Source organism: Stegastes partitus, unplaced genomic scaffold (genome assembly GCF_000690725.1).
Source record: "Stegastes partitus isolate 25-593 unplaced genomic scaffold, Stegastes_partitus-1.0.2 Scaffold91, whole genome shotgun sequence".
Taxonomy (NCBI): domain Eukaryota; kingdom Metazoa; phylum Chordata; class Actinopteri; family Pomacentridae; genus Stegastes; species Stegastes partitus.
The window spans coordinates 147,482-175,226 of record NW_007577822.1 but is presented as its reverse complement, the minus strand read 5'-3'; the positions used below and the strand labels follow the sequence as shown (position 1 = coordinate 175,226).

Here is a 27,745-nt window from a genome sequence, read left to right as displayed (position 1 = left end):
TTATTATTATTATTATTTCTATCAACAGAACACATAAAAATGAGAAAATGTTTTTTTTCAACATATCTAGCAAGTTGCAAAACGTTAATGCTGAAGATTTCTCGCTTCGTTTGCTTTCGGTACAATATCCGCTCTTGCAAAACGATATCTGCTCAGAGCTCAATTACACGTGTCGGCGGCGGCGGCTCCTAAAAAATTACGTTCCTGCACCAGTAAAGAATTCTCAATTATGTTTTGAAAGAAACACATTTTGCCCCCAGATTATATTTGCTCGTGACTTTTTACATTTCGCATCAGCAGCAGTAGTCCCGGTATCGTGCAGGTCTCTGATGTCTGGCCGGGTCCTGTGGCGTCTGGCGCTGGGACGTTGGCGTCTCCGTGGGTTGGAATCAATTGGCATCTGAGAAGTTTGGAGGCGACACTTTGAACTCTTTGTCACGGTCCTCAAGTCCATCCTGAGCAGTCTGAGCAGTGCGGCGAGGCGTATTGTCCTGCTGGGAGGAGGTGTGCTGGCTCGGCAACAATATTTAGATGCGCGGTCGGAGCACCATCGACGCCCGGAGCCGAGGTTTCCTGGCAGAACAGTTTCATGAGCTGCTCACCTGTCACCTGTCAGCGGTTTTAAGGCTGCTCGGTGTAACTCGGCCATGTATATTTTATCGCTGGTAACCCAGAAAACGGAGGAGAAGCTTCAGACACGTTGTGAAAAGATTGTATTTTAACCCAAAGCGTGATCTTTACCAGAACCCAACCGAAGCCCATAGTTCTGGTGTCTGACCCAACAGTGATTCCTACTTGCACACTTCCTCCCTGTTCCTCTCTGAGAGAAAAAATATGTTTCTTTCAAAATGTAAATGAGACTGTTTTTCTTGTAAATGAATGTAATTTTTGCGAGATAGGGTTGTTCCGGTTCTGCCTCGGCACTCACAGCATACTTAAGGTGACGGCGGGAGGTTCTTGTTGGCTTAATACACGTCTGCGGTTCATTAAAGTACACGACACAGCGAGTGTGTTGTTTGACTAAACCACAGTGTCTCCCTGACCTTAAACAAAGTGTTTTTGTTTCCTCGAAAACAATCACGCACTCAGCTCGCAAACATCAGGATCCACGTTCGCGGTTCTGTTGTTTGCTCGGCCAGAACACCAGCGATCTGTCGGGGAGCAGACGGCGCCCTGTACATCTGCTCCATCCATCCTGTCCGACTGACAGGAATGTGTCTCCTGAGTCGGGTCAGACATCAGTTGTGTCAGTTTGACTCCACGGTCCACATGATGGACTGGAGATGTTTAATTTTTGTTAGAATGGATTTATTTTCTCATCTTGAATGTTGTGACCAATCTGGGACTTTTAATTTTTTTTCTTTTGAGTAATTCCTCAAACCTTTTTGATCACTTTTTCATAAGAGCTCACCACTTGCGGCACAATAGAATTCAATGTGGACGAAACTGCAGCACATTTCATTAAAGGATGTGTCTGTAAACCCAACCATGACCAACATGATGCATTTACAGTCCGTTTTGCACTCATATGTCAGGTGTAGACATCCATCCATCCATCATCTCTACATCTTAATCCTCACTGGGGTCATGGGGGGCTGGAGTCTATCCCAGCTGACTCAGGGTGAAGGTAGGTTCACCTGGACAGGTAACCAGTCTATCACAGGGCTACACTTAGAGACAGACAACCAAGCACACTCACATTCACACCTACGGACAATTTACAATCACCAATTAACCTCAGCATATTTCTGGACTGTGGGAGGAAGCCGGAGAACCCGGAGAGAACCCGCGCTGCACGGGGAGAACATGGAGACTCCACGTGAACGGGTGACCTTCTAGCTGTGAGGCGACGGTGCTAACCACCGAGCCAACGTGCAGCCCCAGTTTAGACATCCTGGTATTATTCAATACTTCTTTAAAACTGATTATACTGAATCAAAATAATGGCAAATAGAGTCATGGATCTACTGCACAGAAGCTACAAGAACCAAACTTTTAAATAAGAGACTTTTTCTGAATGCTTCCACGTGCTACGTATGTTAGCATCAGATGACATTAGATTTGTCTTGACAGATAGTTCATTCAAATTAAAAGACAAAGGAATCGTGGATTCATAAAGTTATTAAACGTCATGACAGAATGAACGGATGACTTGATATGGAGTAGAGGAGGAAGTGAAAGACATGAATGACTTCCAGGCGTCACTGATACAGACAAACAATATTTGTGCTTCTAGAATTTTAAGCAGCAGTTTGTAATTTGCAGTAAAGTTTGTTTTTTTTAAGTTTGGCTGATGTCTGGTTACATCTCAGCAGCGTGTCATTTGTTTTCATTAAGTTTTATGACTTTGTTGGCTCTCGTCTCTCCTGCCCGGCGAAGAGCAGCCGAATAATTCTTTGTTGTTGAAAGCAGCGGGAGAGCCGGATCGACCTATTGGACTTAATGGGCACAACAAACCAATTAATTTAATTCTGTTAATGCTTGGTTTTCGTCCTCTCTTTTTGTTCGTCACGGTTGCTAATTTGTTTTTTTGGCTTTTTTCCCTTTTTTTGGTGAGTGACTTCTTAATCACAGCGTGGACATCACAGTTTGCGGTTCTGTTCTTTATTTATGAGGTGACTGAGGACCGCTTCACGCCACAGAAGCTGCACAAAACATCTGGGCGACGGCGTTCTGAACACATCGGGGTCATTTTCAGGCAAATTGAACTCCATAAAGACTAACATACTGGAACCGTTTCCCACTTTTTAGGGCGATTATAAAACATATATATATGCTGGTGAACATAAGTTGTTTCATTTGCCCAAGTTTAACTGCTGAATCCACATTTTAACAGTAAACGCACTGTTTTAATACAGAAAAAGCTCTGTTGGCTTTATCCTCCAGCCATAGTCTCCTGGTCTATAGTTGCCTTACAAAGGGACCGCTTTATTACCGGCATAAAGATTTTACAGTGAACAGTAACTCTCTCCATGTGTAGTATTGCCTTTTACCTCCACCAATCAGAGCCCATCTTATAATTTAAAATAGTCGTTTAACTGTCAAACTATAATTGCGCCGGTGCACGCTTTCAATTCACAGCTCCAGGCAGCGAGGAAATAACTATTAGAACAGGACATGCTAAGTGATGTAAAACACCACCAGCAGACTGCTTCAGCGCCGCTTCCACTGACGCTCTCCCCCGAGTCGCCTTCGCTGATTCAGTTACCTAAAAACCAAAGTCAACATGCTATTACATCCACATCGCTAACGTGATGATATTTACCGCCGTCTGTGTCGTCTCCTCATTAGCGCCGCGTTGCAAAGTGCAGCCGAGGAAGATGGAAATGTTCACGAGTTCTGCAGGTATTCAGTCATAAACTAAAGGACAGAATGAAGCGTTCGAAGGAAGCGTGTCACCCTTAAAATTGCAAAGTACGCGACGACGTTTCCTCCAGATTGCATCAAATAAGATTGATCAGCGTGAGCGACGAGCTAACAGGCGTCAGCTATTACATAGAAGCACAGGCCAAACGCTGCAGTCGCTCCTTGCGGCGCAGCACCAGGTGAATTTTTAATTTAAAATGCATTAAAAAGGACAAACTGAAGCACCTGAGCACTTAAAACACTTTCAGCCGTAAGTGTTGTGTTTACCAGAGCTGTAGAATGCACGCTGCTCGTTTTGTTCATTGAAGAGCACCTGAGCTTTGGCTCAACTATTTAATTTTCAGAAATATTCGATTTTTTTTTTCTTCCTGTTTGCGATGCTACTCGATATCGTAGCACAGCAGAACAGAGTCGGCGATGTGAGATTCCTCGGTGATGCACTTTCTTTGAATAGCAGCTAACTGACCTGATGATGAAGAAAATGCTAAATGAAAAGTCATTAAAGTTATTGCAGCTCATCCTGAGGGGAACATGAACGTCTCGACTAAAATGCACGGCGTTACGACCGCGGCTCAGGGGGAGGAAACAAAACGGGATAAACCAAGTTTTACATTTATTAAGGCAATGAATTTAAAACAACAAGTTATGTGGTGTGGAGACACTTTGCTCCTGCTGGCTGAGAGCAAAGAGAGAGCTGGAGGAAGGCGGTTCAGCTGATCGGTGGAACAACCAGAGCCGACGGGAGGACGAACAGCAGCTAAAACCATCACAGTGGTGTTACATGAAAACTGAGGGGATGAAGTGAAGAGTCCATCTTCACAGACCTTCACAGAACCCACTTCTCCATCGTCTACCTGAGACAACATCAATCAAACTTAAGTTATCTCTATTGTTGTCATTTCTACTGATCAGATCCACTCAGCTTCAGTTTGACTGATTTTGTCTCCAGAAAACAACAATTAAGTTTTCTGAAAATCTACAAAAAAAGAGTGATCTGTTCTTGCAAATGAACTCCATCCATCCATCATCTCTACACCTTCATCCTCACCAGGGTCATGTGGGGTGGAGCCTATCCCAGCTGACTCAGGGTGAAGGCAGGTTCACCTGGACAGGTAACCAGTCTATCACAGGGCTACACTTAGAGACAGACAACCAAGCACACTCACATTCACACCTACGGACAATTTACAATCACCAGTTAACCTCAGCATGTTTCTGGACTGTGGGAGGAAGCCGGGGAACCCGGAGAGAACCCACGCTGCACAGGGAGAACATGGAGACTCCACGCAGAAAGGTGCTAACATGCTAACCACCTTGCAGCCCTCAAACAAACTCCTCAAGTCTTTGTTAAAATCATTTCCATCATCACGATGGATGCGTGTCACGATCTGACGTCGATGCATTGACCAGTTGTTCATCTGGATCAATATAACTGATGAGCAACCCACCAACCCCACAGTTTTATGGAACAGTGAGGATATTTTCATAAAACAGGAGCCCAGAAATGATAATTATGTCACATTTCTATCACTCGCAGATCTTTAGAAGCCTTATATTGTCTTTAGGGAAGTGAACACAAATGGTTTTATAATTATTCATCTCTGCAAAGTGACTTTACCTCAGGACTACATCTCCCCAGCCTTCAAACCCTGGATCGTGTTGATAAAATTATTATTAAATTCCATAATCCTGAAATTGTAATGTAGAACTTGTGTAGAACTCAAGTGGGAGCGCAGTTCACAGAGATTTAAATGAGGCCCTCACAAAGTTGCATTTCAATGAGATGTAAGTGAGGGAGAGAACACTGGCGTAATGATAAACAGACAGCGATGGGAGAAGGGTGCTGGTGGGTTCTGCTGTGGGGCTGCTTGGGGAGGCTTTCCTTGATCAGGGATCATGCTCTGTAAAGCTCGCTTTTTTGGCAGCATGAGGCTCCAGCGAGTGAATGGCAGCAGCAACTCAATGACAAAGTCAGAATATTAAAAGATGCGACTCATCACAAATGAAGTGAGGCGTGAAGAGCGAGTTTTGGACAGAAACTCAGAAGTTGATAAAATTATACATCAGCTCTGGATGTCGGCTGAGAGTGCGTACTGCCATCCCTGGTAGGGCTGGTGTTTAAAGCCCAGACAAATATAATCTGAAGCACGTCGACTGCAGCGACTTCTCGGCTGCGTTTTACAGCACCTGTCAAAAAAATAAAAAATCCCCCCCGCCACATACATGAGGAGGAGTGTTGAGATGTATTATGACGAGGACGGCGAGAGAGTCACGGCTTTTCTGTGCACTAATGTTTTATTTTACTAGAATACGTCTATAAGTGGGGCTGCAAGGTGGCTCAGCGGTTAGCACCGTCGCCTCGCAGCTGCCGGTTCACGTCCCAGTGAGGACACCCAGGTGGAGTCTCCATGTTCTCCCCGTGCAGCGTGGGTTCTCTCCGGGTTCTCCGGCTTCCTCCCACACAGTCCAGAAACATGTTGAGGTTAATTGGTGATTGTAAATTGTCCGTAGGTGTGAATGTGAGTGTGCTTGGTTGTCTGTCTCTAAGTGTAGCCCTGTGATAGACTGGTTACCTGTCCAGGTGAACCAGGTGAACAGCTGGGATAGACTCCAGCCCCCTACAACCCTAGTGAGGATTGAGATGTAGAGATGATGGATGGATGTCTGACAAGCTTTTGCTTTTCATCGACTTTAACCCAACAAAGCCTCGATGCAAAACAAACATCACAGTTTCAGATGCTTAGCCGCTGATGTGGGCGTGTTTAATGCCTCGTCCCGTGACAGCTGGCTAATTTAACAACAGAAAAGTCAATCAAACATTGCATTAGGTTGCGGATGGAAGCCTGATTACATGCGCATTTGCCAGATTCTCTTAATAAGAGCGACATACGGCGGCGTTCATGATTAACACGACGACCAGATTTAGATATCTTGTGGCAAACAGATAATCCTCATCATAAGCTGACAGGTGCTACAGGGAGCGAACCTGCGTGTCAATCTAACGAGCTCGACTCATTATGAAAACAGAAATAGACTATAGCCTCCTGTATATGCTCGTGAATTTTCAGCTAGCGCCTTTTTTTTTTTATGTTGAAGTATCAGATGAAATAACAGAAGACTGAAGGACAGACTTTATTAATGTGAATTGACAGCATTTCAGCTTCTCATAGTTAAACCACAATAATACAAATTATAACTCACTTCACATTATCCCCGGAGACGTTCTCTCCCGTAATGATAACATCTCGTGTTTATCAGCATCTATATAAAATGCTCCAGACGCCAGCCTCCTGAAACAGTCACTTTCATTGATCTCTGAGAAGAAATGAGTTCAGCTTCTTTGGCAGATTGTCTGAAATCATGTTTGCAGTGTTCTGTGGAAGATGCAAAGGAAGGACGCTTCAGTTTTTACGGGGTCGAAATTGCAAGAAATTCATAGCACATGATTAATTTAAGTCGGATACGCCATGCATCATTTTCTCACCCCGGACGCCCAGCACTTAATCACCAGGCAAGAAGCCAGGTGAACTTTTAATTAGGATTTTTCGAGTGATGTTTGATCTTTTCGAGGTTTAACGTGATTGCTTCTGTCTTTCTGTGCACGTCAAACGCCGACTGTGACAATTCACAGCCCGAACAGGGAGGCGCCGTCTAAGTGTGACCATTATTTTACTTTGCACCAAAAAAAAAAGAAAAAGCAACTGTATGCTGAGAGTTATTACTGATCCACGGTCAGTATTAGCACTGACGAACACGAGGCCGCCCCCAAGACCTTTCCTCTGGACACAACTTCCAGTTATAGACCAGAATAATTTTTATTTTCAATCTTTAGTCCAGAAATCTTCTTTGCTGTGTTGCAGTTTCAACGCGTTCCTCTGGTGTCACAGAAGAACTGCGTACATTTAGGAGGAATTAAAAACGGTTGTGACATGTCATCTTCTTTTTAGGGTAACCTGCTGTGAAAGCTCCTGCTGCCTCCAAATCAAAAAAAAAAAGATGTTTAAGACTTTTATTTTATTATTTTTTAAATCATCCAGCTGTCTTTGTGATTTCTACGGAGGACAGGTGGGATCAGGTTTCACTGGATGAGCGCTCAAAACACAAGTAGCTGGAAATCTCTCTGATCAGTTAGGTGCAAAGAAAATAAACTGGCCGGGGGATTTCTCTAATCTTTGCCTGAGTTACTAACGTAGGAATGCTCTTGGTTAGCGTTCAGCGGACCGGAACATTTCAGTGGAATGAAAGGGTCTGTTTGGGATCCTTATTGGTGTTAGCGTGGCAGCAGGGAGGCGTTCTGTCGCTGTGATCCAAAGAGCTGGCGCAGCGTCGACTCAAAGGTAATCCCAGGATGGTTTTTTGTTGTTGTTGTTGTCGAGGATTATTGCTTATTTTACACGCTAGCGATCGAGTCTTTTGTTAAAAACTTTGTTTGTCGTCGGCATTTTTTAGCCTTCCATCGGATGAAAATGAAAATGATGATGATCCAGAATGATCAACAGCTTCACGCCTCAAGCTGTCAGAGTTCTGAACTACAGATGTGCAAACACTTCTTTATTTATTGGATGCTGAAGAAAGGCTCTCTCTCATCTGGCCTGTGCTACCGTGTATGTACAGCAACATGACAATAAACTGGATTTGATTTGGTTTGAAGTGCCATCGCCAAAACAAAGCTTCTTTTTAGGAGTCGTTGTTATCGTCCAGTTCAGGCTTTAAATGAAATATTATCCCAAAATGAACACTGATGCCCGTAGATAAGGTAAAAGCTTCCAGTTGGATTTAGAAATATTACAAATAATCAATCAAAACGACCAAAAGCTAAGATTCTGCGTCACTAATTTGTTCATCTACAGTGGCGTGTTGAACTACTTATTTATTTAAATGACGCATAAATAGGTTTATGTGTTTGTCACCAAGTTTAGCGTACGTTCACGTTAACATATAGACTGTTTAGTATTCATGATTAAAACAAGACCACAAGACAAGAATATCCGGTGGCCGTCACGTCGCGCTCACGCTGCGGGGAGCGAGCCGTCGTGCCGATCTAATAAGCCGAGCTCATTATGGGAGCAGAAATAGAATCCAGCTTTTACATACCGCGCAGCCTGTTCAGGGCTGTTTGTAGCTGACAGCTTCTAACGCATTGTAGCAGCTACACAGTTTTTCTTGTGTCTCAGGAAGATCAGTTGATAACCGTTAGCTCCAGCCGTTGGTTCATTGACAGTTTGATAACGTTAAGACGAAACGATTTCGCCTAAATGACGGTGAAGTCCAGCAGAAGTGAGCAGCCTGCAGGATAGTCCAGAGCACATCCAGAACACGGGGATGTCTGCATCTTCAGGTGAACGGGTCAGAGAGACGGGTGGAGCAGTTCATCAGAATAATAATCAAAATCACAATATGGCCAAGTGGAATATCCAAACTGCAGGAGGAGCCTTTTTTGTTTTGATAAACATAAAATGACCAAACACATTTCCAGATGACGCTCTGTGGACCTTCCGTCCGCAGCAAAAATCTCCATGTTTATTTATTTTATTCAGTGCAAAGGAAATGAAAAGAACCTTCCCACTTAAATCATGACTTATGCTGCAATAGAAACATCTGTCAGAGTAAATGCAGCACATTTTTCTGTCATATCATTCAGCCCGCCCAGAGAGATTCCAACCATCTCACCAAACTGTTATTTATTCTGTTGCTTGTCCTGCTTTCTGTTTATTGATCATGATTGTTTTGATACAACCACAGATAACAGTTCTTGGAGATCCTCGATTCAATTTCCCTCCTAGCTGTGGTTTGGTTGGTCATCCGAAGGTAAATTAGCAACTAGCATTGGTTGGGGGGCTGTAAGGTGTCTCGGTGGTTAGCATCGTTGCCTCGCAGCTAGAAGGTCGCCGGTTGGCGTCCCAGTGAGGACACCCGGGATCTTTCTGGAGTCTCCATGTTCTCCCCGTGCAGCGTGGGTTCTCTCCGGGTTCTCCGGCTTCCTCCCACAGTCCAGAAACATGCTGAGGTTAATTGGTGATTGTAAATTGTCCGTAGGTGTGAATGTGAGTGTGCTTGGTTGTCTGTCTCTAAGTGTAGCCCTGTGATAGACTGGTTACCTGTCCAGGTGAACCTGCCTTCACCCTGAGTCAGCTGGGATAGGCTCCGCCCCCCATGACCCTGGTGAGGATTAAGGTGTAGAGATGATGGATGGATAAGAGGACAGATAAAAGTCCCTGATTAACTTTGCTACCTATCCATACGGGTCGTCGACTCATCTGAAGGTAAATTAGCAGCTAGCGTTATGTTGGCTAAAACTACGAGCGTTATTTCGTGAGAAAGAAATGCCATAAGACAAATTAATGTGACTAAATGCTACGTGAATGAAACTTAACTGCATCATCTACAGTACCTACAGTATTAGAAGTATTCACCCCCTTTTGGAAGTTTTCCTTCTAGTCGTCGGTGTCCTGTGGCTCCATAAAGCGTCTCTTTCTTGGACAATCACTCAGTTTTTAAGGACAACCAGATTTCCACGTGTGTTTCTTGATGTTGGATGTAATTGTCCTCCAATAAGTATTCAGTTACGTGGAAACTTTCGTGTGTCCGCGGTGACTTTCGTACCCTTTTCACAGAGTTGCTCCTTCGCGGTGTATTTATTACCAGGACTAATGAACCACCAGAGACTGGACCTTCCAGATACAGGTGTCTTTATACTACAGTCACCGGAGACACATTCGCTGGACGCAGATGGTCTCTGTTTCATTAATTGCGTGACTTCTAGCACCAATTAGCAATCAGCGCTAGTGTTAAATTAGTCACAGTTCTGAAACAAAGAAATGCAATTAAAAGAGAAAACTTCTTGAATGTGTTTCATGGAACTGCAGATAGATTTAGTGATGATGGAGACAACAGCTCTCATCGTCCGACACTATTTCACTCATCAAACCCGTCGTCTTCTGTCGCTGTTCGTCCTGAGACACCTATCAGCAGAGACTGCACGCTGAGCATCCGAGTGTTGAAAGTCGTCTGATAGCACAGAGCTCAGCGGCGAATATTCAGTTCACACTAAGAGTTGTGAATGCTCCGTTTCAATTTCTGGCTTGAGTTGAGCCACAAAATTCAGGCGGCGCTGCCTTTCAGAACGGGCTCCACCAGGCTTAATGTCGTTTAAATTCCATGTATCACACCCACACCTCCGTCCCTGATGTGCGCTTACATAACCGCCTTTATTATTTCAAACGCATTCAAGAATGGAGATGGCAGTGCCACAAGTATTGAACATATTGTTTCCACAGTCACAGTTCTTTTCTTCTTGCTCCTTTTGTTTTTTTTTTGAGGCGACGGCGTTGGCGCCTGTTTGGTATGCGCCCTCGCCACTTGCCTGCTGGGTCGCCCCGGAGTTCTCTGCTTTACAGTTTTTCCTATCGTGTTGCAAATGAAAAATAAATCAGTCGTCCCTCTCATGTGTGTCTGACAGACCACACCAGCATCTTTTTTTAACCTGTGCAGCCTCCTTTGCAGACCGTGTAACTGCTTGCATTTTACATGTGCTGTGGGCATGTAACCGCAACCGGAACCTCATTTTTGTGTTTCAAGTCTATTTTAAACAGCGGCAGAGGGTTTAATCTGCTGCTGCTGTGCTGGAGACATGTTGCATGGTCCTTATTGGTGCAGTTAAAGTGAATATACGAAAAAAAAAGGTGATGTTTGTCATTTGAATTCGATCAGAAGGTTTGAATAATGTTAAAAAACACCACCAGAGTTGGCGAAGCTAAACGTCTGTTCATTTCACTTCAGTCCAGCCAACGTTTCAATCTCCACCCAAATATCTGAGCCTGCCGGCGGTGCCATGTGAGAAACCAGGGGATCACGAAACTCATTAGGATTCATCACCTGGGAACAATGAACATCTCTGCAAAAAGCTAATGGCAGTTCATCCAATTAGTTATTAAGATATTTCAGCCTGAACCAAAATGGTGGCGTCAGTGTAACGGTGCCAGACTGACTCACTCACATTTTCCTTCTCCCGCGCCGCCGCCGGCTTTATTTGCACACCGCAGTCAGAGTGTCCTCTTCGTTATCTTAGGGACACGGAGGAAGGTACACCTCCAACTATCAGAACTCCCAAACTATCCATTAGTTTTCTGTCCACTCCAATAAGTCTCCCAGAGGAATGGAATCTAAGGTGTCTGCACATCTCTAATAGAGTCGGAGATAACAACTACCTTGGTGGCTGATGGTTTTGTTTGGATCCCTGATAAAGACAGGGCAGGGACTGTTGTTTTTGGCTGAGCACACTGTGTGGGTATCACTTTACAGCAGCATATATCAGCTTTACCCACGATATCGACCCACTTTTCAATTTCACATTTGAAAGCATGCTGTATTTTTTTATTTTGTACTTTCACTACGAGGAGTGACAGAAGAAAAACCCAACAACTGCTGCTGCTTAACACTGAGTTGTTGTTTTAGCAATCAGGAAACCTGTGTGTGTTTTTTTTTGTGCAATTAGCAAAGTTTGGACGCGCCGTGATGGAGGTGCTGTGAGCTGTAATTTTGTCCAGTCATTGTTTGTTTGACCTCCCACAGATAAGCATAAAATGAGGGGGCACCTGATTAATAACTCAGGGACAGAGGGAATGCTAAATGACAGATGGAGGATAGGTGAAGTGTTTAGCCTCAGCAGGTTACGCTCTGCAGGCGATCTGACTCCGTTAATCACGGCTTCCGTCAGAGGAACTTTCTTGTCCTGGGGTTCTGGTAGAATTGGTCCTTAACTCTGTCCTGTAAAGTTTCTGAAAATAAGAACTTCAAGCAGAAGACAGGAAACAGTCGAGTGAGAAAAAACAAATGTTATTCTTTTGAAATATATTTTACAAGAAAAAAACATCCGAACCTCTTTGAAACGGCGCCTACAGGTAAAGGTGAAAACTGTTTGTTTATCCATCAGAAGCTCCAATAGATGCCATATTCTTATGTTGACAACGTAAACAGCGTCGCCGCCTTTTCGCAGAAATCACTTCCGTTTTGCATAATCGTCCGGTGGTCTCTGACATCGGCTTGTTGAAATGTTTGACTACTCTTCCATGCAAAATCCCTTCAGTTGCAAGATGTTTCAGGGGTTTCTCGCGTGTGCTGCCAATTTCAAATCCCCCCCATTGGGATTGGAAATAGGATTCAAATCAGGGCTCTGACTGGGCCATTCTGTAACCCTCCATTTCTTCCTTTTGAGCCATTTCTTGGTGGATTTGCTGTGTGCTCGGGATCATTATCCTTTTTGAAAGGTTCACTTCCAGTTCAACTTCAACCTTTGGACAGATGGCCTCGTGTTATCTGCGAGCGCTCTTTGATATGATGCAGTATTTATAGTTGAATCGATGACCGCGGGCTGCCCGGTTCTGGAGGCAGCAAAGCAACCCCAAACTATTACATTTTCACCACCATGTCTCACAGTTGGAATGAGGTTGCTCTCCTGAAAAGCTGTCTTTGCTCTGCACCAAACATGTCTGCTGCTCGTCCGGCCAAACAACTCTATCTTTGATTTATCTGTCCAGGGTGCAGCATTCCAAAAACATCCTGTCTTTACCTACACATTCACCGGCAAGCTATAGTGTTGTTCTGATGTTCTTTATGGACACCAAAGGCAGGTTTCTTGGCATCTTGGCAGCTTCTTCCTGATTGTAGACACAATACTTTTACACAAGAGCTACCTGTAGATCCTGTTTTCTTTCTGGATACGCTGTTCCGATGAGTCGATGCCACTTGTAGATGAAATTCGTGACATTGGAATGATTTATTTTGAATAGTTTTTAAATCCCCGGCCATAGACATCCACCACCTTTATTTCCGAAGGCCTCGGAGAACTCTTTAGATCTTGGCGTAGTTACAACCGCTCACGTCCACGGCAGTTAAACCTGCGTCTCCAGGTGTCAGAGGTTTAAACGAGGCGAGCTCCACCTGTCACTCCCTGAGGAGCTTCTAATTATTGGCACCTGATCTGGAGCCCTTGGTGGATTTAAAGGTGTGATAAATGTAACTGTGGACTCCAGTCGACCGTTTTCATGGGTCGTGCTAATTTTTTATGAGACTGTGGGAGTCAGGTTGCACAGATGGGTGTTCGTCTTTTGACTTTGACAGACTGACGCTTGGTTCTGGCCCGCTGATAGTTTAAACTGCTTCCCTGAAATGACTTCCCATGTGTCCTTGTCATAAACGCCCCACCACTAATCACTAATTATCTGTTATTTGCATGTGTCACCCTTCTACATATACCGGGTCAGGGTTAGGCAATAATAACGGAACATTTTTACCTGGTCTTCTCTTGGAACAACATTCTTTATTCTTCTGTTTTTTTTGGCAGCAGAGCTAGAGACCCCACCTTATAAAACTTTTAGGGCAGACGTGTTTGCACCAGTTGCCTGCACATCAAGCAACATGGTGCAATATTAGCATTCGCTGCAGCGGCTCCAGCCATCCATATGGACAAGTCCACAATTCGCTCCTCTCTTATCTCAGGTTTGCCTTCCACCGAATCTTGTAAGTTTGTCTGCCGTCCGGCGCTTGGCAGGTCGTGTGGAGTGGGCTTTTCCCAGAAAATGAAGCTGCCTGCTGCAGATGGAAAAAGAGTTGAGTTGATAAGATGGCTTGATAAGAGCGGTGAGAGCGAATCACACAGCGAAGCCACGGACCATAGAAAGAAAACAATCTGTTTAAAGGAGCGTTCAGGAAAGTTGTGCAGCTGAAAAGAAAAAAAATCGGCTTCATGTTACATCTAGTCACTGGATATGTGGTGAATATTAAATATGGATCAGTGTGTGCTTGTAGCTACCAGGCTGGCTGTGCTCGTCTAAACCGAAACCTTCCCACCATGATTTGAAGCCTTTTTTTCTTCATGCTTAAGCAAAAGGGGGAGCAGCACTTTAGGAATTGCAGCTCAATCTGAGAGCAGTGCAGGAGAAACCTCTGGGGTGCACCAGTAATCAACACTCAGATGAAGTTACAGCAGATGTTGAACCAAGGCAACCTTGTCAAGGTTCCCCTCAAACACTCATGATAAGTATTTCTTTATAGCCTGAAATCCAGTCAGTTTATTCCCAGTTCTTCTCGCTGCTATTCCCAAACCGTCTAATGGATTTCTTTCAATACTCGCCGACACTGACTCACCTGCAACTGAGGGAAGAAATACGTGATCACGCATGCGGGGGATGGCAGGGAGGGCTGCTGACGGGAGGCGCAGGGCCAGAAAACACTTCTCTGTGATGGTCCACTGACCCACTGATGCAGCAGCAGCCCACTGGGACTGGTATCGATAAGCCCGATGGCGAGGACAAGACCGCCGTCATTCTCATTTAATTAACCGTAAAACATCTGAGACTGCTGTGCCCATATATCACATCATGCTGTGTTATGAAAGACAGAAAGAATGAATTAAAATTTTAGTATTTATTCGTTTCCTGTAGTTGATTGAACAAAACGTTATGGAGATTCCCTCAGGAGGGGGCAACGTATTAAAAAAGTTTCTGCTGCTGAAATGAAGTCCTTCTGTTGAGAATTACCAACAGATATGTCACAGATACACTCTGCCACATTGCCACAGATACAATTGTCACTTTATCTCTGTCCTGTCGTGGCCCCGGTCGCTTGCATTATCAAAACACCAGGGTCTTTCCTCAGGTTGCTGCCTGTAGATACGGCCATTAGTTCTGCTCCTGTGCTTACGGGAGAGAAATCCCAGGTCAGCGGAAGGCAGCGAGACAGAGGAGTGAATGACATCCTATCCAATTACATGTCACCTCTACACAGGCTGGTGCAGGGACTTGAGAAGACCACATGAGACAAGCAATTACACGGAAAAAGATTCTGATCACTGCAGAGGTATAGCACACCTCTGACTGGACCCCTCTGTGGCGCTGGTGTCTTAAAGTGATACCAACTGAAGCGCCGTGGCATTTATAAGTGTAAACACATTGATTGTCTGTGAAATCCCTGGAGGGGTTTTCCAGCCTAAAATCAAAGTGGAATCTATGAGCATAAATGAGACCTTAGAGGAAATACAATATCTGCGTTGCAGATGAACTGCCAGGTCTCTCAAGGCTAGTTAATAGAACAGGCAAACATTGATTTCTGTGTAAGAAGTCCTTTAACCATGAGCATATTTTTAGTGAGACAGCAGGATATGCCGGAGTTACTATTACGAAGAAAGGAAATGTCACTGCAATGGGATTTATAAGTGCAGAAAAATCAGTTTCCAGCAGTTCTGTGCTGACACGGTGTTACACAGAACCAAGCAGCCTCTGGCAACCTGTTAGCTTTTACAGTTTTTGGACATTGATAATATTTTATTTATTAAGGAGGCAGAAGAAAAGCAGCAGACGTGTGTTAAAGTTCAAGGTAAACAACGTATTTGAGTGTTAAAGCTGCGTCTGTCAGTGTCACCACGTCTGCAGATCTCATAAATGTGAATGTAAATTATTCTTTTAATCCATAGAAGCAAAAGGAGCAGCTCCCGTCTCTGATGAACACAGCTCATTCATAAAACACATTCAATAAGCCACCTGTAATGAGTTTGTCCAGCATCTTCATCATGACGAAACCCGGGAAAATGATGTTCATGTCGTGCGTTTTTAAATTATTTATCCACCCACCTTTGCTTGTTTGTTTTCTTGACTAAACAGAGAGGAGGCCTGTGTTTCCAGCAGCAGCAGCCATTTGAAACCCTCTGACAGCGAACTGCTGTGGGCAGCTTACGTACACACAGCAAAGCCAAAGACAAATGTGACTTAAGCAGTGACGTGGAAAAATGTCTGGCAGGGGAGAAAATAACAAATGCATACTTACTCCTCATCCATACACATGCAGCCACAGGTGTGAAGGAAGTTTCTGAGCACAGGTTTCTCATCAGTTAAAGGTGAATTGACAGCGTTGATCTCCGTTAGGGATCAAACCGACGGCTTTAGCACACATTTATGATCATTTTATGACTTTGTCTGATTAGTTTTACCTAAAAATCTGAACCAAAATTAAGCTAAATTTGATTTGGACACAAGTATTATTTATTTTTCATGCCTTTGACATGTCGTACAAAGTTAGTTTTCCTCGGAGCACAAAGTTCTGAAAACTTGTGGTGCGCTCTCTGCCCCGGTGCATTCATCATACCGAGTTCTGTGGCAGCTCGGTAGATATGCTATATTGAGATGCTGCAACTGGGACGCTGCTTGATCAATATCATGATGTTTGAATCACAAGAAGTTTTCTGCCGCGGTTGGAACCGTGTCAGCACTTAGCGTACAACAATCGCTAGCTGCCATTGCCCCGATTCATATTTCAACATCGATTGACGCAAGCGTTTTTTGTGGAACAATCACGCGGCCTGACACGCCGCCGTGTTTGCTCAATACTGAAATACTGACAAACCAGAAAATGAAAGCATCAGAAAGGGCACTGCCTCATTATGACTCATTATTTCTTTATGTCGTTTGACTGCCGTGCATTTTGAGCGCCGTCCTCGCCCCGCCGCGCCGCGCCTCTCCGAAGAAGTCACGCTAATGCCGACGATTGATCGTTCACTTAAAAATCTTCACGCCGGTATTAAAATGATCCTGATGACTTACAGCGATATTGATTTGAGATAAACGAGAGCAGCGGACCTCGTGGGTTCTGCATTATGGTTTAAACACAACGCGAGACTGATCCTTTTTACAGTCACGTCTCGTCTAATCGTTTATTTGTCCGTCCATTTGCACGCCTGATTCATTCCTGGAAGGAAACGTCTCTTTGCTCGACATTTCAAAACGACGCTGTTGGGCTGAAGAGGGGTTCACATTACACTGTTTATTTGGTTATTTACTGATTGGCCCGAATGTGGATTACATCACTCACTGGGCACAACATGTGTTTGCGTTGTCTGGTTCATACTGTTCAGTTAGCGATTAGCCATTCAAGTAGGTTTGGCACCGACGCCGGGGCGCTGAATGCTAAATTATAACAAAAGCCTTTTGGGGCTGTGTGCATAGTGCTGCAGCCCCGAGGAACGCAAATCATTAGTGTGGGATATTGAAGCTGCATTTGATGCTTTGCCTGGGGGACAAAGCAACCTGCATTAAATACCTCATTGTCAATCCAAAACACAAATAATATAATGCATTCACTTGTTGGGCATTTATGGAAATATATGATTTATATTCCAGCAGGAAGGTCAAACTTCTCGCAGCTCCTGCTCAGTTTTTTTAACATCACACAAAGTTTATTTTTAGCTCGAGCTGTGATGAGTGTTTTTTTTTTTGTCACTTAATTTGCCCGCCGATGATTTTTAGCTCACATTTCATAAACTTCCCTCCACGCCGCTACATAAACACCGGGTCGAAACGAGCTGAATCAGGCCTTCTGGAGATGGATTGACTGCCTGATGATAATCTGATGAATTTCTGCATATATGAATGTTGTAATTGAGGATGCACCTCGCTGCTCATAAATTACAGCTGATGGAAGTGTGGCATTGGGGGATGGCTGTGTGCATAATTAGGCTCAGTGGCATAGGTATCATTTAATTAAAAAGTGTTTTGACAAAGGACGCATGTAGCCAGACAGTCAAACTAAACTCGGGGAGAGAAGTTGAAGACGGATGGAGAGCAAACTCAGCAGATGGTTTTTGAGGAAAAGTTGGAAAAAAAAAGAAGCAACAAAACCATTAAGTGTGCATTTGTCACTGTAGTCAATTAGTAGCTGCATCTCGTATTGATAAAAAATAATGAAGTTAGCAAAAAAAATAAAAGAAATACTGAATAATAAATACATTTTAATTAAAAGTCTGGTGCTGTTGGTGTTTTAAAGGGACTCGGCTAAATGATGTTAACAGATAAGTTGGTTCAAAACTGGTGTGTTTCTGAGACTTTTAGTTCAATGAAATACGTGGAACAGAATCTCAGATCAGTTTGATTAACTAATGAGCATAAGGTGGGCGGATAAAACTGACATCCTGCCTTTAAATCTGACTGTTTGGGCGTCTAAAGTCTGACTGTTTTAGATCATTTATGCATTAAACGTTAACACAGTTATTTAATTCAGCAAAACAACCAAATGTGTAAAACTTTCAGACTGCTGCACTTCACCCAAAATGGCGGCATGAAGTTGGAAAGCGCAGCACCTTGAACTCCCACGAAGTTCTGTTTTTTTTTTAGCGGCCTGACTCAGGGTTGTTTTTACCAAATGTAATTAAAGGGATCAGAGAGCCAAAAGATTTAAGGGTGGTGAGCGCCGTGATGGATCGCTCGCTCTCTGCTTTTTAGGAGACAGTTTGCTGCTCTTTTGTTTGCTTCTTCTCTGCCTCCATCCCTCTCCGGTTTCTCGGGGGCACGGCGGAGATTGGCTCTGTTGTGTTGGCTGCTATTATCGTACAGCTTTACTATCATTTGTCCAACTTAACGGTTCAACTGCTGAAAAGGAATACGTGTTCGGTCACGCTACGCCGGCCCGCTTTAATTTCTGTCTTTCCCCGTATTGTGGTGGAGTCTGTTCAGCCTCTTGCCCTTTATTCAAATTCAGTTTTCAAGATGTAAATTGAAAGGTAAATATAGCGGGAGCGCCGTGGGTGCCGGAGCCCCTGGAGGTGTAAGCAAGGCGACTAAGTGCGACAGGAATGAAGGAGCTGCGGGCGACTGGTTCCTCCTGAGGGGCTGACAGATGCTGATGCTGACAGATCGAGAGAGTGATTATTCAGAGCTTAGGAGATGAACTAATGCTTGTGTTAGCTGGCTCCCCTGGCAGCAGAATCACTCCCAATCACACCTCCATAAATCACACACTCATATCCTGGCACAGTTTGAAAACAGCATTATTGAGCAAAGGTGGTCACGCTGATGGAAGAGCGTTTATCATGAAGAAGTGCCGCGAGTGGCCACAAGGGCTGAGCCGAGGGGACACCGAGGGGCCGCCATGACACCCAAGGTCTTCAAGCTCAGACGTGAATTACGGCTCGTGTCTTATTTTTGCGCCGGGATCCTCGTGTCTATTTTAAACCCATTTATAATTTTTGGGTCTTTTCAGCTTTGACTGAATTGAAAAGGTCTCTTTTAGCAGTTTGTCAGGCGGTCATGTTGGATGTGCAACTCGATATGAGCGCACTTTTTGAAAATTAAAATTTGACTGATGTCCACAGCCGGGATTTTTCCACGGCTTTGTGATGTAAGCGATCTTTTATAGACCCTCCTGTCTCCTGGCAGCAGCGATGCGTCTCTCCTGCTCCCTGCTTCCAGAATCTATCTGATGTAAACAAATAACAGCAGTTCACGTCGTCTGAAGCAGAATTCAAATCGTGAATTAAAACTGCCGCCAAATCATATTAGTAAAAGTCAATTTAATTTAGCAGAGAAGGAAAGCAGATGGAGAGCAGACCAGCAGTAAACATGGGAACAGAAAGCACTTTGGAGATCAGTGAGGCTGGTGGCTGCAGATCAGAGAGGTGTAGCTGCAGATCCAGACATACCTGCAGAGAGGACAAAACACAAACGGCGGGAGAGAGAAGACACAAAGTTCCTCGAAGTAACCCGACATTCTAGACCTATAGCAGCATAATGAAGGGATGGGCGACCCCGAGTCACCCCCAGCTATAAGGTTCATCATAGAGGAAAGTTTTTAAAGTAGAGAGGGCCTCAGACCCAAACTGGGAGCCGGTTCCACCTGAGAAGACTCAATCTGCAGCTTTGGGACCGTCGTTGGTGCACCAGAGTTTTAAAGCAGAGATGGTGTCGACTGCATGTTTCCTTTGTGTCTTCTAGCTGCCACCATACTGACATGTTGATAAGGTTATAACTAGATTGTCTTTAAATCCAACATAATGTGCTTTAGTCTAAATATGCATCTGATGCTTTGTTGAGAGACGTGTCTGCGTCATTAATCACTTCCCACCAAAGCTGGTCCAGTTTGGACGTGCAATTACGTCCAGCTGTTGTTTGGCCTCGTGCAGCGAAGTTGTTCAAGGTAGCCTACAGGTGTATAAAATAACCAACCTTCATTTTCAAATTACCGTTTATTTAAAATGGTCAATGTAAATTAAAATCTAATCCACTTTTTATACATATTTAAACCTCCAGGGCTTCGGAGCCGACCTCTAAATAAAACTGTTTTGTAGAGAAAAGGTTTAATACTACAGCCTTAAACTGGCTTGTTGGTGAGCTCAGTGTGGTCGGTGCTGCCATGGACAGTCCACAGCAGGACTCCTGATACCAGAGTGTTGGAGCCAACTGTGGCCCCTCCCCAAGGAAGGCCCACTCCATCCCACATCATTCTGGTCCGACTCCAATCAAGCCAATCAAGCCAATCTGCCTTCTCCCCACATTATCGCGGGCTGTCGCCTTCCATCTTAATAGAGGCAAAAGTGAATACAATAAAAAAGGCAAATGGCATAATTGCACAGCAACAGTGGAAAAAAAACATCCAATTTAAATAGTTCAATGCAAATCATATGTAGATTCCATGTTGTGTTCATGCGTGTTCCTTGGACCGGAGGAGAAAGGCGTTCTGCTGCTCATGCCAAACATGGATGTCGTATTAGAACAACGGTCTGACCTTGGACCTTGGACAGCTTCACTTCCAGCTGTGAACAAGGCGAACGGAACAAAATGCACATTGTGCCGTGATTTATTTGCATTTTCAATTTGTAGCACATGCACCGCGCGTTTACTGGAATAACCCCACCGCGCTTCACAACGAACCAGAGGAAGACAGTCATGCTCTTGATTCCGCAACTCCACGTGCAAATTTAATCTCTTTACATGCAAATTAACATGCACTTCTGTATGATTATTTACCAGCGGTGCGATTTGCATGGTCTGCCTGGTTCCAAGCCGGATCATATGATCGTCTCTGCAGTGGAAAAAATCTTGCCGTAAATTAAAGTAATGCAACACGGTTTTATCTTTGTCATCAGTGTGACGTTTTCTGTTTGATGCATTAAACCTGCTTTAAAATGATCTAAGTGCAAAAGATAAAAAAAGAAGAAGCTCCTAATAACATAATATTAGTTACACTGTAAGTCTCATTAACATTGCAAAACCCGCGCTAAGAAACTCAATGATGTGCTTCGATGAACTATGAAAAAATGTGCAGTTTAAAACCCCCCCGAGGCGAACACGAGGCGGGAACGGCCTCCGAGCGGCTCCGTCGTGTTGATCGTTGGCCGGGAAACAAAGTGTTAACAACAGATTTCTCTGGCACGAAAAGGTATAAAGCACTTTGAGCGAGTTGTAATTCAAAAGCAATTTAGGAAGCAGTGGGATCTCATTATTACATCAATTTAATTCCAATTAGAAGAAATGAATCAAATTATCTTTTTCATAGCATGTGGCAAAATAACTGGATGAGAAGTGAACGTGACTGATGGAGATAACCGGATCATATCAGCAAATTGATCTATCTGTGTTTTTTCATTTTGATTTATGTCGACTTCTTTTGAAGACGAGGACAGAAGGTCAAAAAAAAAAAAAAAATTAAGGAGTTTTTTTTGGCCTAAGTCTTCACAATGTCGTTATAAAAGTGAAATTGAATGACCCGTCTTTAATAACATTAATTTAAACATTCTGGACATGTTGGAGCACATCCATCTGAGTGCGTATTGAAATCCACAAACTTTGATTAATGCAACTTTTCAGCAAAGTGAGCGTCACTATTCAACAGGTGCTTCATGCATTATCAATGAGGAAATCCACTTAATAAAAAGAATTATAGCAATTAAAGGTAATTAACTTTAATTTGCAGGTTTACGAGCATTTAAGAGACTTAATGGCTCTTGTTAGAAAAACACGTGAGACTATATATGTTCACCGTGCCGTCGTTAGAGCCGATGTCTTTACTTATTAACTGTATTTTTACACCGTTCCCGTAACTGAAAAGTTTCCCATCTCCACAGAAGTGGAGGCTGCGGTCAGCTGGAATTCATGTAACTAGCTGCAATTTGAAGCTGATGGAAGTTTGCACAGCAGCAAAAAAAAAAAAAAAGACATCAGCAATTTTGTCCCCTCTCTGACCACAAACTACTTTCCACCATGTGCTGCAAGTGGAAAATTACTTATAGCGACTGAGCTTTTGTCACACAAACTTTGATGCTGCCAAGTAGCGCCCGCCAAGTGTGGTTCTGTTTCAAGCCGCGGAAATCAAAAACACGATCGTTCAGATGCGATGGTGGCGAACACCTAAAAATACGCTCTCTGCTTCGTCTGCGTGGGAGACTCGCTGGATCGAGCAATTTCATGAGGATTCTGAACTTCTGCGAGCGTCGCTAACTCGACTCCTCGGTCGGCTTTTGCTGTAAACATACAACAACGCTGAAGGTTTGCAGGATTTGTGCTCACGAGATCTAAAACATATATAGAATGTTACTGCACAACTCAGTGATGAAGCCGTGTTTTTGGACTTCTTATGGGACTAAATCAAGCATCAGAACTTGTGAGATATAAAATTTAATGAAGCATTTGTCAGGTGACCTTCTTTAATTGTGACATTTTTGGCAGTTTTTGAAGTTTTCGACATCCAGGAAATGTTCCTGCTCTTTATACAGAGTATTACGGCTGCATCACATCATCATATACGAGTATCTTCACTTTTGTAATTAACATTTCTTTTTCCTTTTTAAAGACAGATTATGGTTGGATCCTTAAATGCCGCAGATGTCTTTGGTCGGTTTGAGTTATTTCATGAGAATCAATAGCCTCCAAACAATAGTCTTTGTTTAAAAGACCTCCAAAACTCTTCGGTGGCTCTTCTGTGCAGACAATGTGCTTCGGCTGCTCAACTGACTCGGCTTCATTGTGATGAAAATTTATAATGAATTTGGAAATTAAAGCCACATTCAAAGAGTTCACATCGTTTTGCATCTCAAGACATTATTAGCATGTCTAAAAATAATACCAAGTGAACCGCTGGCCATACCGTCCCAAAAATATTGATCACTCTGAGATCAGGAACCTAAATGAATCTCCTTTGTGACCGAGAAAGTGACCTTGTATTTTTCCATATTGATGTCTGCCAGTGGTTTGATTACTTTGTGTTCCTTTGTTCCTTTCTTCCTCAGTTCATGAATAAAGCAATCATGGAGGTTAAGTGAATGGCCTTGAATTGTGCTTGATTGCAAGCTGCCAGATAGCTGCAATTTAAATCATCTTTTTTTTTTTTTTTTTATTTGAAAGCTCCAGTTTTTAATGAAAATGCCCTCTCCATGTGTCTTTCCTTTGTTGCAGGCCAGTGGGGTCAGTGTAACGGGGAGGAGTGTGGTTCTGGTGGGGTTCAGACCAGGACAATATGGTGCATCCACATGGAGGGCTGGACTACCCACCACTCTCACTGCCAGCACATGGACAAGCCAGAGAGCCAGAGGCAGTGCTTTAAGGTCTGCGACTGGCACCAGAACCTCTTTGAGTGGGAGGTGTCCGACTGGGGAAGCTGTGTTTTTGTCCCTTTCTTTTCCAATGAGCTCAAGCTGAGGACACCTGAGTGCGTCACGGCACAGCACGGCATCCAGAGGCGCAAAGTCCACTGTGTTCGCACCTCCAATCGAACCGCAGTCACTTCCAGGATATGTGAGTTCTTTTCCCAGAAACCCCCGGTGGAGCAGGCGTGCCTCATCCCCTGCCCCCAGGACTGCGTGGTGTCAGACTTCACCTCTTGGTCCAGTTGCAGCAAAACCTGTGGTGCTGGCCTGCAGCACCGGACTCGACACGTCCTGGCCACGCCAATGTACGGAGGGGCAAACTGCCCCAACCTAACCGAGACCAGGACTTGTTCGCACCCTGCTGACTGCCCTGCCGGGGAGGGCGAGCACCAGTACAGCCTTAAAGTAGGAGCCTGGAGCGAGTGCCGACTGCCCCACCACAAGGACGCCCTGCTGAGCGGACGGACCACGGTGGACTTCAGCTCCAACGAGAACAACACGGTCACGTTGCACACGCTGGCTCTGAACCACCACGCCCATCACAGCCACCAGCACCACCAGCACCACCACCACGTGCACAACCAGTACCCCATGTCCTGGGAGCTGGAGGTGGGATACCAGACGAGACACGTTCGCTGCACACGGAGTGACGGCAAGAACGCTATGCTGAGGTAAGCCGCTCACAGCTGCTGCAGCGTCAGTACAGCGTGACGTAAAGGAAACCAACACACGATAAATAGTGATGTGGAAATAAAAATATTGGTTGTTTTTGGCATGTTTGGACAAAAGATCCTCCTTCAGACAACACCTATGGATCAAGGTGGTACCCTTCACAGCTCAACACGCCAAATTGGATTTTTTATTGAGCAAAAATATCACTATTATTAACAATATCAATAATAATGTTCTCCTACAAATAATTAGCTGTAGAAGCTAGCATTGCCCCTTTTAGCAGAAATAACTTGTCCTGCGTGTTTTAAAGCGCCGTCCCACTCTTTCATGCAAAACTACTTCACTTACAAGGTCTGTGAGGGTTTATTTTCTGTGCTGCCTGATTCAATACTTCCCACAACATTTTAATTGCATCAAAATGGAGGTTTTGAATGAATCATTTCACATCCTTCCATTTGTCGTCCAGCCTCGGTGCATGTGCTGCATGCGTGGGATCATTATTCTGCTGAAAGGTTCACTTCCAATTCGTCTTTAACTCCTGGACAGGTGTAGGTGGGTATTTTTAGGCACTCTTTGATATGATGCAGACATTCTAATGACTGTGAGCTGCCCAGGCCTTCAGGCAGCAAAGCGACGCCACACCACGGGGCATTTCCACCCCCATGAGGTTCTTCTTTGCTGACATGTGTACTGCTACTGTGGCCAGACAGCTACGTCTACTATTTGTCTGTCCAGAGCACGTTACTCCAGAAGGTCTGATCTTTGCACATACGTTGCTCTAATGTTCTTTATACACAGTCAAATCTTCTTCCTGCATGTCAAATCTGTGCAGCCTCCTCCTGATTGCACACACATGCACTTGTAAGAGTTACCTGCTGATCCCGGGTTGAAATCCTGCGGTTCTGGATCCAACAGTTTTTGCTCCCGGCCTGAATTTCTTTGAGCAGACAGTCCTGGACACATTTGCAATGGTTTGAAATTCGCCCCCGATGATTTCCCTTACAGCGGGAGGTTTCACCGAATGTCCAGCTATTTGGAGATGTTTTCAAATCGGACTCACAACCATCCACAAGCTTATTTGATTTCTTTCTGACGGCCTCAGAGAGCTCTTTAGATGATGAAGACAACACCAGATGATTAAAACAGGTTCTACTGTAGCTGTCAGCAGGAGATTCTAATCAGTGACACCTATCTGGAACCCCTCATTTAGATTTTTTCCTTGTTTATTTTATTTGAATCATAAAAACAACTTCAGTGTTGTGTATCAGTTCTTTCCCCTGGTGTGTGAGCGCTGCTTCACACAGGCTCAAGTGTTTCCTCACAGTTTTCATGGGATGCACTTTTTCTTTTTTTCTCCACTTGACCGTATGTTGGAAACAAACCCAGTAAAAACAGAGCATCTCTTAAGGTCCCAGATTATAATAAGAGCAGCGCTGCTTTGTGAGGAGAGCCGGTGAAGTCGGGTCAGCTGCAGTAACTGGATCCGTCCGACGTTAATCTGTTTCCTCGCTGATGTAATAAATAGGGGGTCTGTAAAAACAGTGGAGGCCGGACGTGGGAGTGTGTCGGGTTAAATAGTTCTGCTGGAGCTGATTGTTTTCTGTCTTCTGCTCTCGTGTTTGTTTGCAGCACAGGAGGGACGTGATCAATGGGCGTCCCGCCTTATGATCCCGGTGGCACATTTTCTCCCCGTGAAGGCGTTCTCAGCAGCGACGCTTTTTTATTGATGCCGTTTGTTTATTCAATTATGTGTAGATTATGTGAGAGTTGGTGTTTTCTCAGCAAACTGGCGAGGAGGCGCGGCGTTGTTGTGCTAAATGTCAAGTGTGGCTCCCCTCCCGGTCCCTGCTGTTGGAACTGGTATTTGGATTTGATAGGAATGGATTTTGCACACAGAGCGAGCACACACCTTTACAGTCCTAACACCGCTCCATCTCGGGTTCTGTCTTCAAGGAAGGAGAAAATCATTGCATGTAGAATATACTGACTACCTAACTATCCTCTTGGTGACGCCGCTAGCCGAGCACCACGGTGTCAGAAACCAACTTTTAAATGATATTTCAGTTTAATCTTTGGTATTTCTTAATGTATAGTCATGAGCTCAACACAGTGCTAATTACAGCATCATAGCAGGATGGATGCGATGAGACTTGTTTGCACTTTTCAACCGAGGGGCTTAAAGCAGCGTATCTCGTTATGCATTTGATAGTCACACGTTATCATCCTTGACGATTCACCGGCTTTATGGCTCGAGTGTGAAGGGACCATTTACTGTACAGGGCCTGATTAGCATTAGGTTCTTTTTTTTTTTTTTGACTAAGAAAGAGGATTGGAGCTTTTGAATATGGATTTCCCACATGAATTCCTCCTCATTCTGCTTTTCTTACAGCCTAATTACAAAGTAAGATTCGAAAATGAGCATTGTACTCACATCTTAATAACCTAACTAATTGCATTGCTCAAATTAAACAATAGGAGCTGTAATTACACGACTAATGCTCTTGTTTCGTGTTTTTAAGTGAGCATATCGGCTCTTTGTAGCGCTCGTGTAAAAGGTTGACTTTATGTCCCGAGACCTGAGCTATTAGGTCGTGTGGCGGCGCCGAGTGGAGGCGGCAAAGGCCAGTTGTTCATCAGGAATCTCCGCTAGCTTCTCCGAGCAGATGGGTTTTCGTACGTTAGATTTAACTTATACTTCATGAAATCTGTTCTCTAATCTACCTAAATCCCAACCACGCCTGACATCTGTTGTAATTCCACTTTGTTATTAAGTTATCTCGTTGCGATGAACAGTTTCTTTGTCAGTGATTCAGTCTTCTCCATCTGCAGCCTGTGCACCAAGGACAACTCCCCCCTGACCTTCCAGGCATGTGTGATGCCCAAAGACTGCCAGACGTCTGATTGGTCATCGTGGAGCTCCTGCTCTAAGACCTGCCGGTCCACCGACCTGTCGCCTGGTTACCGTCTCCGGTCACGGGTCATGACGCAGATCTCGCTGAGCGGGGGGAAGCGATGCCCGGCCCTCGAGGAAAAAGAAGCGTGCAACATCATAGGAGACCTGCTTCCAAACTGCCCCAGGTCATTTCTACCGCCGATAATAACAATTACCATCGAGCTCATGATCCTCAGAAACAAAAGTTTTGTTCATGTCTGATCTCCTGATATTTATGTATAAATGTCAAACTCTAATAATGATTTTTTATTTCTGCCTCTCGGAGCTCTTTCACCTGAATAATTATGAGCGAAGCCCAAAGGCTGCAAATATTTGTGATTTCACTATTGAATTACTTTGTGCATATTTTTGGC

General features: G+C 44.2%; 1 protein-coding gene across 1 annotated transcript in view; it reads left to right on the top strand.

Moving 5' to 3' along the window:
- The window catches only part of thsd7ba (thrombospondin, type I, domain containing 7Ba), a 142,565-nt gene that overhangs the window by 14,131 nt on the left and 100,689 nt on the right, over nt 1-27,745 (top strand). Inside the window, exons 2-3 of the mRNA XM_008277183.1 lie at nt 23,577-24,438; nt 27,269-27,517. Of these exons, the coding sequence (XP_008275405.1) occupies nt 23,577-24,438; nt 27,269-27,517 (1,111 nt within the window). The remainder of the gene's footprint in view (nt 1-23,576; nt 24,439-27,268; nt 27,518-27,745) is intronic.